Source organism: Larimichthys crocea, chromosome XXIV (genome assembly GCF_000972845.2).
Source record: "Larimichthys crocea isolate SSNF chromosome XXIV, L_crocea_2.0, whole genome shotgun sequence".
NCBI lineage: Eukaryota > Metazoa > Chordata > Actinopteri > Sciaenidae > Larimichthys > Larimichthys crocea.
This window is the reverse complement of record NC_040034.1, coordinates 11,002,363-11,018,629: the sequence shown is the minus strand read 5'-3', so window position 1 is coordinate 11,018,629 and position 16,267 is coordinate 11,002,363. Positions and strand designations below refer to the sequence as shown.

The 16,267-nt window shown below is 46.9% G+C and overlaps 2 protein-coding genes across 2 annotated transcripts in view; one reads left to right on the top strand and one right to left on the bottom strand.

Moving 5' to 3' along the window:
• Positions 1 to 11,149, top strand: part of mnat1 (MNAT1 component of CDK activating kinase) — an 84,835-nt gene extending 73,686 nt beyond the window's left edge. The window contains exon 10 of the mRNA XM_010734160.3: positions 10,704 to 11,149. Coding sequence (XP_010732462.2) covers positions 10,704 to 10,824 — 121 coding nt within the window. The 3' untranslated portion in view covers positions 10,825 to 11,149. The remainder of the gene's footprint in view (positions 1 to 10,703) is intronic.
• Positions 11,150 to 11,179: 30 nt separating this feature from the next.
• On the bottom strand, positions 11,180 to 16,267 carry trmt5 (tRNA methyltransferase 5). Its single transcript, XM_027275160.1, has 5 exons — positions 16,192 to 16,267; positions 15,495 to 16,075; positions 13,866 to 13,990; positions 13,145 to 13,781; positions 11,180 to 11,246 (listed from the first exon to the last, which is right to left on the bottom strand). The coding sequence occupies exons 1-5, from the start codon at positions 16,197 to 16,199 to the stop codon at positions 11,185 to 11,187; spliced, it is 1,413 nt and encodes a 470-aa protein (XP_027130961.1). The 5' UTR covers positions 16,200 to 16,267; the 3' UTR covers positions 11,180 to 11,184.

Below are 16,267 nucleotides of genomic sequence, written 5' to 3'. Positions count from 1 at the left end.
GATTACTAGTTTATTCTTCTTTATTCCACAGATAAAAGTTGCTATTGACTTTTGTTGCACAATCACATTTACCTAATTACCTGGAAAATCACCTACTTAAGGTGAAATGTTTTTTCCTTAAAGGATTTAAGCAGAATAACTGGTACTTATTTACATTATGTATTCAGTGAAGTGCTGAGGTCCTATTTCTTTTGGCCAGGCTGATCAATATGCAGATGAAACGCATCTCACAATTTTTGCCGCATGCTGGAGCTCAGGGGAGAGAAGAGGAAGAGGGGTGGGGGGGAGGCGGCGGCTCAGTGTCAGCAGTTCAGGGGTCCAGGAGGACCGATCCTGGAGAGGAAGGGCTCTGCCACGGAGATAAATGAGGTTCAGTTCAGTGAGGAGCTCCAGTCCCACTGGTGCAGGCCGCAGGCAGCGACAAAGACGGGGCCCCATCAGACAAACCACAACTCCCAAGATGCAATGTGCTGTTAAGTAAAAGCAAGGATAAGTGCTGACACTCCTGCGCGGTTGGCAGTTTGTGATTTCAGCTCAAGTTTGAGGTTTTGTGCATGCAAGCTCTGATAGACTTCACACACACTTGCATACATACAGTCCCTTAAACACTTTATACATTTTGTGTCACACACACCCCCGTTATTGCAGCGTGTGATGTGGTTAATATTCACAAGTGTGTGCGCAGAGAAGAGAGGAGGCAGGCAGCACTGAGTGGGTGAAAAGTGAGTCCCTGGTGTTAAATGTTGGACTACAACTCCAGCTCTATGACCTGTGAAGGGAATATGCTCGAACGTGTGAGGAGACATGGATGTGCCTGAGCGTGGATGAGGTGAAAGGGGCTGCGAGGGGGCAGGTACTTATTTTAAAACATGGCTGTTTGTCTTGGTCAAGGCCCACGGTGACAGCAGCACCACTGGTGATTTGTCTTGGAAACAGCCATCAAGTGAGGCTGGAGAGTTGAAGCTCACACACCCCCTCCCTGGTGGCTCCGGGGCCTCTGGGGCCCGGTCTCTTGCACAGGATGTCCAGTCAACACAGGACTGACTGGAGCCGTGCTTTTTTTTTTTTTTTTTTTTTATTTAATCTCACTTCTTCTCTTGTGCGCTGCTCTCTCTAACGTTCACCCTCAGTCTCAGCGTCTGTGTCTTTTTCGCCTTGTCCCTTTGCCCCCCAAAAAACCGCAGGAGTGCTGCACGGCTGCCAGGAAAAAGAAGGGCCACGCCTCTTTCACTGTCTCTCCCTCTCTGTCAGCTGTACCTGAATAAATATGGGCTGAGCGGAGCTCTTATATTAAAGACAGCTGCCTCAATACTGGAGCAGAGAAAAGGGCTGCATGTTCAGGCAACAGGGGCCTCCAAAAGTGCCCATTCAGCTTCCACCTCAACATGCACCCTCCTTCACACAGACATACATAACCAAATGCTCCTCCCCTGATGTGCATAGGTGCGTATGATTTGCCACAGAGAATAAGACCCCGACTGTGTGAAGTGTCTATAATGGCACTATAGCTCTGTCCTTCTCATTGATTGGCACATACCCAGAACCGTGCGTGAGCCGTAAGAATTATGAGCCGACTATGAAGGTAACATTACAGCCTGTACTCCAAATGTCCTGCCATGGCTCTTTGCTTTTATGTTGCCTTTAATAAACAAAATCAAAGCAGAAGTAAATACTGCTTTGGAGACACAAACAGAAACATATGATGTTTACGTTGACATGGCTGTGATATGAATCCCAGCGCACAGAGACCAGAGCGGTAGCTGCTTTAACTCCTGCCTCCTCGCGCCGAGCCCGCTACCGCTGATGGACATAACCTGAATGGAAGCACTCGCATACATCGAAATGCACAGCACCAATGAAGTCACGCTTGTGTTATAATTAAAAACGGGTCTGTGTTTAGGCACACGAACTCATGTAGACACACACCGACAACCTGAAATCAAAATATTTACGTTCTATTTTTGTTTGCGTTTGTGTGTGTGTGGATGAGCATCTGGGTCAGAGTTTGTTCTCTACAAGAATACTTTTTAAGCTCCGGCTGCGTAGGCGATGAAAGACCGACTGGGATCTTGGACAAGGACAAATCATATGGGGGGAAAAATAGGGGAAAGAGAAATTGGCTGCGGAGCGTTGAAAAATTCGACTCAAACCTCAAGTGCTGACAATGAAAGCTAGCCAGAACAGTTGTTTGTGTTGGCACACGTCGCCCTGAAATTAGCCCATCTCTCTCTGACAGAGGTTGCTCAATGCGCTTCGCCAAATGCCAGTGTGTATAATATTATGAAGTTTTGCCTCCTCCCCCACTCCTGCATTGCATTCTATAATTGGTGGAAAAAGTGAGGTTTTCTGTTGGGAGCGCTTGTCAAGCATCGTCTCTTGTCGGCGGGGTGAAGGGGAGCAGCTGAATGAGCGGAGTGTTTAGTCTGGAGCTCCTCTCCTGGGGATGCACTCCTCTGCACGAGGAAGTAGTCCTCAGAGCACTTTCTCTCACCAGACTGAAGGGTTAAATAGTGATGGGTAGTTGTTTTCATCTCCTGGAAACTGCCCCCAAGTTTTCATTTAAAGTGGCTCAGTCTTTTCATTGACGTGTACGTACACAGACACACAGAAATAATACGTAAATCACTTGTGTGTGCACACACACACATATATACATATATATACTAGCTATGTTTAACGTGTACTTGAAGGATGCCTGCTCACCGTTCTGGTTGGGAGCCAGGGGTTAATGGGTCTCTGAGTGATGCTCTCCTCCTGCCTGTGTTCTTTAGCTTTCCAAGCATCCCTTGGCGTCTGCGTGTTTATGTGAATGGTGTGTGTATCTGTCTGTTTGTTTGTTTGTGTGTTGGCTTTATACTGCATGTTAAGTGCTTTGGTGGGAGGGAGATATCCAGAATAGTCAGTGGGCCATCACAGCACCCTCAGTTCCTGGCAGTCGACTTCGCTAGCCTCTCCCTGCCTGGTTGGCCTGACTCCAAGTCTGAACTCTCCATCTTTCCAGCTCTGGCCTAGCTGGCCAAGAGCACTACCAGTGACCCTGGATTTGGCTCTGAGAGTTAGCAGGACCACTAAACATGGTCCGTAGAGTACTCTTGAATCCATTTCTGCCATCACTAAATTAGAGTATATGAGGTTTAAATTGCATACAAATCATTCTTTCCTTCCCCTGCCTTCCCCTCTCACTCTGTGATGAAAGTGCAAGTCAGCCATGATATTCTTCGTTTTCACTCAATATGTGGAGAACAGCCACTCCAGAGGAATCTCTAGAAAAAAGAAAAAAAAACGGACCATGAATAGCTTTTCCATGTATCCCAGGTTCTCTGATCCCTGCAGGGCACATATCCATCTGATGGGCCTGACGGGCCTGGAAGGGCCTGGAGGGAGGTGGAGGGGGGTGAAGGGATCAGAGGTCACTGACCGCGGGGGACCTGAGGTGCAGCACTGGGACGTCAGAGTGCTGAGACTGACGGGAGCAGAGTGATGGCACCTTGGAGAGATGGGTCTCGTATTCTTGGCCTCAAATAGTCGTGCACTCACACACACACACACACACTCTCTCTCAAACACACACACAAACGCAGCTTTGATGCTGAAGTTATGAGCTGGAGACTGAGGCGCCGGTTAGCATGACCTCAGATGAACTCCCTGAAGAGCATTCGTCTTTGATCTACTTTTACTACTATTAGATAATGTCTCAGGGCTCATATTTTGCTCTCATTCAGCCAATTAAAATATTCTGTGATGTTGCCAAATAGTACCATTTATGAGAAAGTGGTTTATCTGGCTCTTGCGTAACAGTAGGGCTTTCCCTCAAATACTTTGGGGTTGCCACCATAACCAAGACCTAAAGCTGAACTTGGTTTCTCAGATATCTGATATGCACCATTCTTCCACACTACACACTCATTGCGCGTGCCAGTGTCTTGTGTTACTAGATCCAGCATAGCCAGTAACTATAGACTTCAATGCATCGCTTCTCTGACCATTTAAGTGTTTCCATAGCTTAGATCTGAAAGCTTGACTGCAGCCGTGAGGCTCAGATTTAAAAATTTGCATAGCCAAAAGAGAGCGCAGGCATTAGAAAAGTGTGGAGCTTCTTAGTCCGGCTATTTGACTTGCAAACCTGTCTGTGTCAACTGGATGCCCCATCTTTATTCACAGCATACAGCCACAGCCTCGCTTTGATACTCAGCTCCTCTCCTTGTACTGTATGTGCTTTTACTCTCCTCGGTACTAGATCAGAAACAGAATGGAGTGTGGCCGCCGTCCGATTCTCCACCAGCCCCCACCCAGGCCATTATCCCGTCTGTCTCAGTAAACAGACCATTAACAGACAGAGCTAGTGGAGGCCAGATCGCTATTGTTTTCCCTCCCATAGATCTGTGCAAATATTGATCTTCTCTTGAAGTATGAGTCAAAATAAGCACGCGCTGTAGTTGACTAGAGTCTTTTTACTTGCGGGTGAGTCATTTCTGACCCAAAGAGCGGGGCGGAAACAGAGGGAGCATTACAGAATGACAGAGCAAGAGAAGCATTTGTCTTGTGTGTATTCTGGTCATCTGAAAGAGGTCTGCTTTTAGTGTTATTGTTTTCCCTCTGCGGGCTCCGTGCCAGACAGACCAGCAGTCTCCTCCCGAGATGAACCCAGGCTGGGCCAACGCAGGCCACTGCCAGCGAAGGAGACACCAGCGGACAGGGAACTCCGAGGATAACAGCCCTCTCTCTTGCCTCCAGGTTTATTTGTGTCACAGCCTACAAGCGGCAGGGTAAACACCCTGGTGGAGGGTGAGGTGATGTCTCCTGACTATTTTAAAACACACTGATCTGCATAGGGGTTTGCTGTCTAGGGTTGCGTGCTTTGATTTTGAGTCTGATGATACTCCTAGTTAGGCGCACGCTCAGTTTAAAGTGTGTGTTATTTCACGCAAACCCCAGCAGACCTGAGCACAGTGCCTCTCCCCTGCTCTTCACCCCTTGGGGCAAAGGGCCCAGCGATGTACAGGGGGATTAGCTGGCTCATTTTCCCCTCTTAAGTGCTGGAGAAAGAAAACAAACTCCCGTCATGTGGGGCTTGACTGTGGAGACTTGCCACACACACCTCATGGTAGGAGGTACTTCTCCACTATGTTGTATGAATTATCACCCTCCCCCTGCTGCTGTACCTTTCCCTGCCTTTTTTTTTGTTGTTGTTTTCATCCAGCCCCCCTCCGGTGCTCCTTTCCCATCTTTCACTCTAATTGAAATCCTCTTTGCCTCTCCTGGGTGCTTGAGGTGCTTCAGTAACTGATACCTGTGGAGGCAAACCCCCTTGCCCCCTTTGGGAAATCTCTATTCTTCCTCTGTGTATCGGTGCTCTATTCCCAGAGTGTTATATCTAACTGTCAGGGCTCTCCTTTGCTGTGCATATGGGTGTGCCTTATGCTAGCAGCCATTCACTGAACAGCACATGTCCTTCCATTGTTTACGGCCCCATTTGGTTAACGATGACACTGATGTCATGCCATTATCCTCCCCTCTCCAGTCTGGTTTGCCCCCTCCTCCTTCCTCTCAGCTCTCCAGGGGGGCAGAGTTATCAAGTGGCAGCTCAGGAGACGAAAGAAAGATGCTCTCTGTATCAAGTGGCTAGCCGGGTGTGTGATGCCTCTCCAAGCCCCACGGCTGCTGCTGCTGCTGCTGCTGCTGCTGCTGTGGTTAGACGTGAAGCCAGCGGTCCAGCCTGTCAGCCAGCCTCTACTGCCCCCATCAGGTTGGACAGAGGAGGTGCAGAGCCAAGACACACGAGAGAGAGAGAGAGAGAGAGAGAGCTCTGGATGAGTAGTGACAGGTGACGCTGAGACCAGGAAGTTCAGTTGAATTTGGCCACATGTAGCACGAAAGGCCTTTATCGTGCACAAACACAAAACAAGCGCACCCCTCAGCCATTATCACCGATTCTGACGAGCTGCCTTCTCGAGGACGGCTCACCACACGTGAGAATGTATCCCTACATGCGTTAATGTCAAGTGTCACCCACGTCTTCTGTTAACACTCCAAACATGTTCTCCCCTTAACTAAGTGTTAGCGATACATGCCTCCCTTCACCTCCTCTCTTTTAGGGATGCAGAGCCCGCCGGTGGTGATGATAAGACACATGATAATGGATAAGAGGGTCTGCGGGCTCGTGAGGATATGATGTAACTGCATCGAGTACAACTTGAGATAATCTGGCGGACAGTGGGTTGGCTAATGGCTGAGGATCGGTCTCACACACTCGGCACGTCCCAGAGGAAGCTGCGTTCACTGGAAAAGAGTGTGACCTATGACCCGTGGCGATGAAAGACCGCTGTTGACAGATATAGTATACCTGTGAGAGCCCCTCTGTGTTTGGCTTGTCTGCGGGGGTTTTGTTTCTGGACCGCAGCCTCGACCGATTCACACGTTCTCCGCCAGTCCATCGGTTCTCTGTCCATCGGTATTGATACAAACAGCCCCCGTCCTTGGATAAACATGTTTTCACACACATGTGAATTGTGTAGACACACACTCGGGGGCATGAAGCACACATCGCACATCCACACAATGCGCTCAGTGTGCTGTGTCTCTCACAGGGGTACATTTTCTCTCAGGGTAGAGTGTAGAGGAAGGAGGGGCAGATGGGGTAGCAGTGCTGCGAGTGAAACCGGAGCCGCTTGAGGAATGCAGGGGGTGTTTTTGGAGAACTGGAGTGGAGTTTGGGGTGGGGTGGGGGGTTGACTTGAGGGGTAGGATGGGTGATTAGGGGGTGACAGCTGAGTGCTGACCCCTCTATAATGACAAATCATCTGGCAGGTGTGTGGCTCTGCAGCCTCCCCCTCCTCCTCCTCCTCCTCCTCCTCCAGCCCCCATCGTTTCCAGGCCAGGAATCCTCCACCGCTGCCGGAGCAGAGCGCTAAAGGAAGACTTCCGGACATCCACACTGCCATCCAGCAGTCTCATGACTGGCCTTTCAGAAGCATGGGTCAGCCTCGGTTCAGATATAGCCTGCCCTGTGCTCGTCAGCTGCCCTCTTTGTGCACTCAACACACCAGCCTAAGCTCCTCCGCTTTATTAAACATAGCTAATGAGGCGTCAGTCCTTGGAGCGCTCTCAGGTAGGGTAGGTTTTATTGATTATGGATGTCATTTTTCCTTCCAGTGTTCATTCAATACAAGTTTATCTCCCCCTCTCACACAAACTACCTGAAAGTCAGCGTACCCTGTTTGGGTCATGAATCATGCTGACGTCAAGCCGAATCCAAAAAGCTTCTCATCTTTTGGGAAATAAAAACAAATGCTGACCCCGGATCAGCGAGGGTGCTGTGAAAGCGGACAGGTGCCAAGCTGAGGCTAAGTCTCAGGTCAGTGCTTTGAAGGAAACGTAGGAGAATTTATGGATTCTCCCAGAAAATCTCATCGATTTGGACGTCGCCTCGTGTTTTCTGTTCCACTGAAGGAGCCAGTTTAGCTTCTTTGAACTCACTGTTTGGTAAACAGGAAAAGTTAAGTCCTCGTGTACAAAAGCAGCCAAACCGCATACAGTAATTCTGCAGCGAGCGTTGTTTAAAGCTGATTCACATCGCCATCCATTGTCCCGCGCTCCATCTCTGTGGTTTGCATGTTGATTAAGTGTCTGCTTGCTGAAATAGCCATTGTAGCATTACAGGCCTCTTTTCTTTTCCATCAGGCTTCCACAGCCCGTCTTAATCCAATTCCAGCCAACACGAGGTCTAGACGAGAGGCCCAACGCAGCTTGCACCTCTGTCTGATATCTGCTGTTTTCCCTATGGAGTCACAACCTCGCAAATATTTTTCCTGAAGAACCCTGAACGTCCCCCCCCCCCCTCCCTCCCTTTCTCTTTCTCCATCGTTCCACAGCAGCATCGCCGATCCAAGCGCACAAAGAGAAGCCACACATTCTCAGCTGGAAATCACGCAGAACCCGCCGGAACATTTCGACACTTATCTTTTCACTTTGAATTAGAGATGGGGCTGTGCGGTGTTTTCCAGACAGCCGGAGTTGGAGGGGGGAGAATACTTTCAGGGTCCCGTCAGGAAAAAAAAAACTCTGACCGTTATTAGCATTAGCAGGAGACATTGCCCAGGTATTCAAAGTTCCAGACCCAAGTGGAAAAATGCTGTTAGCTCTGAACAGTTTTGATCCAACTGCACATGGCTGTTTGAAAGAAATGGGTAATAGCAGATGGTACGAATGGAGGCTCAAAGCGAGCACTCTGTCCTCTATTATGCTTTTGAGAATACGCACACAAAAATTGACAGCTGTCGATTAATATTACAGCAAATCATGCAGATAGTTTATAAAGAAAGAAGCTTGTATCACTCCTTTGAGTGTGCACTAATGGAAAACCCCTGTCATGTTCCCTTGTGGCAATTGCAGTCTGACACGCACACTGTCATGCGGTGTCATTCAGTTGTCTTCATCACCTGCACTTGTCTTTTCCCACTCCCCCCCCAAGCGACATAATGGGCCAGTCCAAAGTGACCCATATTTACCCAATAATACGAGGCTTTGAAAAGACCCATATCGAGTTGCAGCTAATGCTCCAGTGGGGCCCGGAGAGTGAAAGATGTTACCGGCCGAAACGGCTTGGGTTTCAGGGCCCTGCCGAACAAAAGGCAGTCCAGTCCTCAGAGGGAAAGGGAGAAAGAGGGGGATGATGGTGGTGGGTGAGGAGGTGGAGGAGGAGGAGGAGGGCATGGGGAGTGAAACAGTAGCGTCAGAGTGTTGTCTGTTTCAGAGTGTGTATAGTGTGTGTCGTTTTTTATGATTGAAGGCAGTGTTAAGGAGTCTGCCTGTTTTTGTAGGCGAGCGTGCCGCACACGTCTTTAATGCACTTCATGTCGTTGCACGTCGTAGGTGTCAGCAGTCCACTGTTAATGTTTCAGAATCGTCAAGTACAGTCATGAAGTGAGCGGAGTCGAGTTCAGCTGCACGAACATCCATCCTGTGTGTGTGTGTGTGCGTGTACATGTATGCGGATGCGGATACAGCCGCCGAGTTAATGGAGCAGAACTGAACTAACCTCTGGTGTTAGGGGTGAGCAGAGGGCAGACAGGGTTGGTTCAAGAGAAGAGGGTTTGTGTGATGATGATACCCAAAGGTGATTTCACCTCATATCCGCCCTCCTCCTCCTCCTCCTCCTCCTCCTCCTCGCTCTCTCTACTTCCCACCCCTCCCCCCCACTCACCCTCTTCCTCCCTCTCCTTCATGTTGTCTCTCTTTGCTCTCTTGCTCTCTCTCTCCTTAGGGGCAGGCAGGTATAAAGTTACACAGAGCTCTCAGCTTTCTTGGAAGGAATGACCACATGAGTAGCTTGGGGATTAGATTAGCAGGAAGAGCAGACTTAGCCGGGCTGTAAATAGCCCACTTTTTTCACCATTAAAAAGGGCCCAGTACAATATAATCAATAGATAGCACTCATCTGATGCAGGAAGCCATATGAGAAGACCTCCCTCAAGTGCTCTGAAGGACAGGCTACAGCAGCTTGGGCTTAATGAAGTTATTATTAATCACTGGGCCTCCTGTTTTGAACTTGCGTGTTGTTTCTCTAGTGGGTGATGAGTGGTCTTTGTGTGCAGAACCTGACTGACATCTCTAGCTGCTCACTTTCACCGTCGATTGAAAGACAAGTCAAGGTCATCCTGCTCGATGTTCATTAGTGTCACAGTCATGCCGGCGAACGCGTTTCAGCTTTTATTTTCGGCGAAGGTTTTCACAAAAGCGCCTCGTAGGTATCATAAAACACCAACGCAACAATATGATCTTTTCAGCGTGCAGTCTCACCGACACCTTTTCCTCCTCCACGTCCATCACGCACACACACACACACACGCACACACTTCAGCTCTCTGAGGCTCCCCACAGGTGTTAGGTTACTCTGTAAAGCAGCTTGAATGGACACAGAAATCACAGAAGGCTGTCTGTGCTCTTGATTTCCGTTTCACTTTGAAGTTTCACCTGGCTCACAGGAACAGAGGCCACAAAGCCAGACTCGTGTGAGGGCTTTAGCGCTCTCTGCCAGGACTATGATTTCTGCAGGGTGGGGGGTGCGTAGGGCGAGACAGTATCGACGGGCAAGGCTACGTGTTGTCTCAGTCGCTGGAGGACTTAACTTTGTAGTCAGATGCTGCGAGAAAAACAGTACAGAACATGTGTGCGGGTTTTCTGGCGGCACAAAACAGTGGAGGAAGGATTAGAGCGGGCGGGGACACAGGTCAACCCCCCCCCTCCCCGTTACACAAACAACTCGTAGGAAAGAGGGACATCTTTCGATGTGGGGACTAAATTAACAGCTTGACTGTTTTTCTGTCCGTGCACGAAATGTGAAAATAAACAGTGACTTTTGGCTTTGCTTAAGAACCTGAAAAGAGGCTTTGGCAGGATACATCTGTAAGCACTTAAAAAATAAAAGACACCCATAATACTTTAATAGAGCCATGTTGGAGAGGCTTTTAGGCACAAGGTGTTCCAGTGTTAGTGTATGGGCATGTCTGTCTTCGTTGATCTCATCAAAGGGCCAAAGGGTCGCGGAGAGCCAGAAAAAATAACTTCAAGTGTGGATTTAATGAAGAATAAACTTAAACTCAAGTTACACTCGGAGGAACTTTTGAGACCGGCTGCCAGTCAGTCACATTATTTACAAAATACCTCACCGCCGTCACTGACCAGAGCTCTGTGTGTGTTCTCAGGTATCTGAACCACGTGCGGGCTGCCATGCCTCAGGACACAGCTGGAGGATACACCTCAGCTCTGGCGTGTCATCGAGCAGTTCAGGATGCTCTCAGTGGGCTGTTCCTCGTGACGGGATGAACTCCGCTCCGACTGTGACTGAAAGGACTGAAAACCACAACGCTGCTACCACCACGGAGAGGGCGGAGGCTGCTGCGGTGAACAATGGTCAAATGTTTGTGTGTTTATATCTTGTGTTAATTTTCTATTTAAATAAAAAAACAATGAACACAGAGAGTCTGTCTGTTATTTTATAGATTTATTTAAAAGTGAAATTAGGATGTCTGACGTCCAGCGTGGAAGAATAATCACTCTAATACATTCATTAAAGCAAAGCTGGGTTCTTATGACAAGATACAACAACATCTGTAATAAAAGTGTCATAAAATAATGTTTGTAAAAAAAATAATAATTAGTTTCCTTTTCAGGCTGAGACGATGATTATGTTGAATCTGAAGCTTCTTCACACTTCTGTCTCTTTGCAGCTGGTTCTGCTGAAGACTCTGTGGATAAACAAGATGTGCTGAATAAAAACAACACATTTAAACGTACAGTACACACAAAGCACATTTAACAACAGTGACTCCGTGACCCCCCCCACGTGTCACATTTTAAGCTTGGCTTATAATAACTTTTATATTTACCATTTGTTTCACCTTATTAACCTATTTATATGCTGGGTTATTAGCCAATGTGTGTTTATGATTGATAAAATATCCATGAATGGAATAATTTATAAATAACACTGGGGAACAATTTGAAAAAAAAAATCTGAGTTAGATTTTTATGCTGATTAAAACTAAAATCGGCATGCTGATTCCAAAATTGCAGTCAGTTTTTTTTCTAGCACGTCAAGTTTTTTCTCCGCAGCTTACCCTCCAGATAAGCAAAATTCCACTGATTAGCTGTAGTAAGACTTGCCAGCTGATTACGAATGGACTCATCTACAGCTACGTGGCAACTTGTTTGTGCAGTCACAATTGAGACGGTGCGGCGAGAGGTGTGTGCAGCTCCCAATAGGTCAGTACTATCAATATCTGCAAACAGAAAGCTAGCATAGTAGGAATTAAGAGGATCTGTGCTGGCTTTTCTCTTAACCCTGTAACCATGGGCATACACTTGTAACTATTCCATCTTAGTGTTTTATTTACATAGGTATATATTTCCTTTGTTCCAGATCATGTCTGCTCCTGCTACTTCTCGTCGTGAATGCCTAAACAACCCTGACTCCTTTTGCCATATTTGTGGTACCACTCCAAGTCAGAGGGCAAACATCTGTGCATTTGTCAAACAAGCATATTTTGCATATTTTAAAGTAAAACTCGGTGATCAAGACAAGCCATGGCCCCCTAACAAAGTGTGCAAGCAGTGTGTCGAAAGTTTACGGATGTGGACCAAAGAACACGTGAAAAGTTGGCATTTGGTGTCCCCGTGGTTTGGCATTACTTTGTACTTTAATTAGTGAAAACAAGCACATATCTGTTAAGTACAGTATTTGTCATATTTTTTAAGAAAAGGGGAATCCTATAGTTCAAAAACTTGACGTGATAGAGAAAAACTGAGATCAGTTTTGGATTCCACACCCAGAAATTTGTTAAAAACAGCTGCCAGAACCTAACTCAATAAAAGTTGTGTTCCCCAGTGTAATATATAAATAGTAATAGTTTTTGTCAAAAGCTTTTTATTGTATATTAATGCTTGCAGTTTACGCTATCATTTGTTATATTTCCTAATTCTCACAAATTATTTTGATGAAAATTGACGGACCCCCTAGGGGTCACGGACCCCTAGTTGAAGGCCCTTTAGCTTTTACCCCTTGCAGCTCAGTGTGTCAGTCTTCAGCTAGCAATCCTGCTTTATCGCTAGACATCTGATATCCGGCTTTATCACCTCAAGGTGCTTGTAACTTCTCGTTTTGTTAATCGAGCAGGTAGGTATCATTATTTCTTATTTTTGTGACAGGAATGTGTCATTAAAATAAGATTTTGTGTTGCAATGTCAAATTATTAGTGCTAACAAACGCGTCTTATTCCATGTCTTGCTCAACAGCGCCCCCACTTACGATGATTATTAAGTAGTAAATATTCACGTCACAATTTCTCAGAGCCAAAGCTAGAATAATGAAATTCTTTGTTTTGTCCGACTGATCAGTGTAAACGATCGATACATTATTCAGCTTGAAGAATCTGGAAACTGAGAATATTTGAAACGTTGGTTTGACTCCAACAATTAACAGACTATAGAAAATAGTTGTTTAGTTTTGTCGATTGATTAATTGGCCAATCGTTTCAGCTCTACTCTAACTGGTGAAAAACAATAAACAACAAGCATTAAAACTGAGTTTCTACTGGTAGGAGAAATTATTCCTTACATGTGTTTTGTTTGCTGAATGAGTTCTCACCTGTCTGTTCGCTGCTGAAGAGGACTTCTTTAGGGACAGTGAAGCTCACACACATCATATCTTTGTTGGGTGCTACATTACGCACAAAATGCACAGAACATCGGTTCTCCAGAGGGACGCCGAGGCTTTGGGAAGCCCTCTTCACCACGTCCGTATCAGGGTTGTCATCTTTAGTGAAACCGTAGCAATGCACTGTGGGTAGGTTTTCATCAGAGGAAGGCTCCTCGTGCAGCAGCAGGCCTCTGAATGCATCCAGGAACTCCAGAGCCAATGCCGGCAGGTTCATCACCACGTGAACGCCGGCTTTTCCCTTCATCAGCGCGGGCAGCTCCTGCTTCACGGGTCCCTGGATGAACGCTCTGCCGTCCAGGTTAAAGTTTCTGACTCTCTTCTCCACCTTGTTGAGTTTGCAGTTGTGCTGCAGCCATCGGTAGGACTCAGGGTTGAGATCGTTGGCCAACACGTTGGCGCCTGAGCGTGCAGCGGGGATGGCGAAGGGTCCGACACCAGCAAACACATCGAAGACAGTGTCCCCACGTTTGACCAAGTCGACCACACGCTGGTGCTCCGTGCTCAGCCGAGGGTTCCAGTATACACGAGAGAAATCAAACTCATACGTCACCCCGTTTTCTTTCACCTGCAGCACACGGAGGAGATAATACCGACCAGTGAATCATCTGAATATAAGTATGTGTGTGTCATTATTTGTGATTTCACCTACTTTGGCGACCATGTTCTCCTCGCCGGCGAGCACCTCCATCTTGAAGTTGCGGTAAGTGGTGTCGATGATGTTCGTCTTGTTGACCACACAGGTAACACCGGGGTTTTTATCCATGATGACTTCACCTACGATGGAAGCAGCCTTGACGTTAGAAGTGAATATGACCTACTGTCTTGTTAAAACACAGTCTGATAAGTCAGCTACTAATCAGAAAACGACACATTTATAAGAGTTTAACCATGAAAACAAAAACAAGTCTTTGTACTTGACATGTTATATCTGTGTTTGTACAGGAGGTAAAACAAAAGATGTAACATAACTGCAGGTTTCTAGATATACATTAGCACTCCGTGTAATTTATGTACAACTGGATATGAAGAGATTTGATCAAGTCAGACATTTCCTCCTCTTCAGAATTGATTCACATCACATTAAGTCACAGTTTGAGGTTATTTGCCTGACTATGAATGAAGGAGACAAAACTTCTGAGATGTGTTGGAGGGTGTTATGAAATTTTCTATCCTTAGGTTACATGAGGTCATGTGTGGGCCTTGAGGTCCTCAGCAGTATTAGTTGTTTGACTTTGGTTGAGAAGAGTAGGTGCCAGTCTATCTCAACACTGTGGTGGCCAGAGTCGAAGAGACCCATTGCTGCCGTCCTAGACATAATAGAAAGCTGGCCATTGACGTTCCAATCTGCGTAAACAGACATCTGTGTCTCCAGACTAGAATATGCTGACAATAACACCTGCATGAATAAAAACATTCCCTTTGACTAATTCTGGGCGTGTAGTATTTGGGGTGTGATCTTTGAGTTTAAAGTCGATCCACCAGGATGAGTTGGGGCAGAATGTGAGACCGACTCAGACACTTCTGATGAACTTTGAGAGTGTCTCTAATTGTCCTTGATCAAGTGTCAATAAATAATACAGCATAAGACATCAGAGGCTCCTGAACACTTTCTTCCTTTCTGACCTCACCATTGACCTTTGACTTCAGCAATTTCTCCACAACAGAGGGGTTGTGCGGGATTTTACGCAAATATTTTGGATTTCACAGAGATTCTAGATTTCGAAACATGTTTTGTGTATTGTATTTGTGTATTGCACATGCTGGGTTTAGCTGTTGACATTAAGAGTCAGAACTCTAGTCACCTCATTTTTCTTTTTGTACTTACTGTAGTATAATTTGTACTAAATGTATGTATCCGATGCTTCACGTTGCTCATGTTTCTTCCTTTGACGAAGGAGGAAGAATTGTTTCATGATAAGATGTGTGGACATGATTAAGTGTAGCTGCAGAAGCATCTCCTGTTGTATGTTCCTAGTGTATTAGTTACATGTATGTCATTTTATATATGTGCACACTGTAATATTTCAAAGCTACCAAATTATACATTTAGTCAAGAGGCTTAAAACATTGTGCCTTGAAGTTACATCGCTGCAAACGCTCTTCAACTTTGCATGGATTTAACTTGCTAAACATCGACTACGATGTGTGTTTTTCAACTGTTTAGAGAGCTCTGAATGCAGACACAACCTGGACATAAGACGAGTTAAAGAAGAAACCCCAATAAATGAGAGTCTGTGTGTCACTTTGGACTTGAAACCCTTCTGATGCATCGCCTCACCGATCAGGTTCTTGTACGGGAGCTGGTGGTCTCTCAGGTTCATGTGTGCGATGTGTCCCACCCGGCTGAACCCGGAGGTCACATCCTGCCCCTGAGGGAGCACCGCCTCCAGCACTTCTTCGCTCTTCAGGTTGTGGTAGGTGAGTCGCAGCTCGTAGTACTGCAGCTCCTCACACACGCCGAAAGACTTCAGAGCCTCGGCTTCAGCTTCGCTGAAGGAGCCGGATGAGGTGACTCTGTGCGGGTCCAACAGGACCAAACGAAAGTCAGTGCTCTGATCTTTGTCTTGTACCACTCTGGGCACGCCTGGGCGCTGGATGGCCGACTTCCTCAGGCTCTTCACCACTTTGTTCAAGACCCCTGTGGGCACCCGTAGAGCTGGCACAGTGATGGTCTGCGTGAAGGCCTCTTTGTCCAGAGAGGTCATCCCTCGCACCTCTGGAGGGGGGCGGTACAGCTTGAGCTCCATCATGGGCTTCACAGCAAAGCCAGGAGCAGCTGGGAGCGGCAGAGAGGCTGCAGAGGACAGAGCTTTGAGGTTTGTCTGGGGTCGTAGTGGAGCCAGGACTCTGGAGAGGATCCTGTTCAGAGGCAGAGCAGCCAAAAACAAATCTCAACCATCAACAGATCAACTCCCGGCTCAATAATCAGGTTTTATTTTGCTATAATCTTCAAAAAAAATTCACGTGCGGCTCACCTCAACATCCTCCGCTGTCCGGCATGCTTTGATGTCGTCACGAACCAGCAGCAGAGTCGGTTTCTGATTGGGCGGT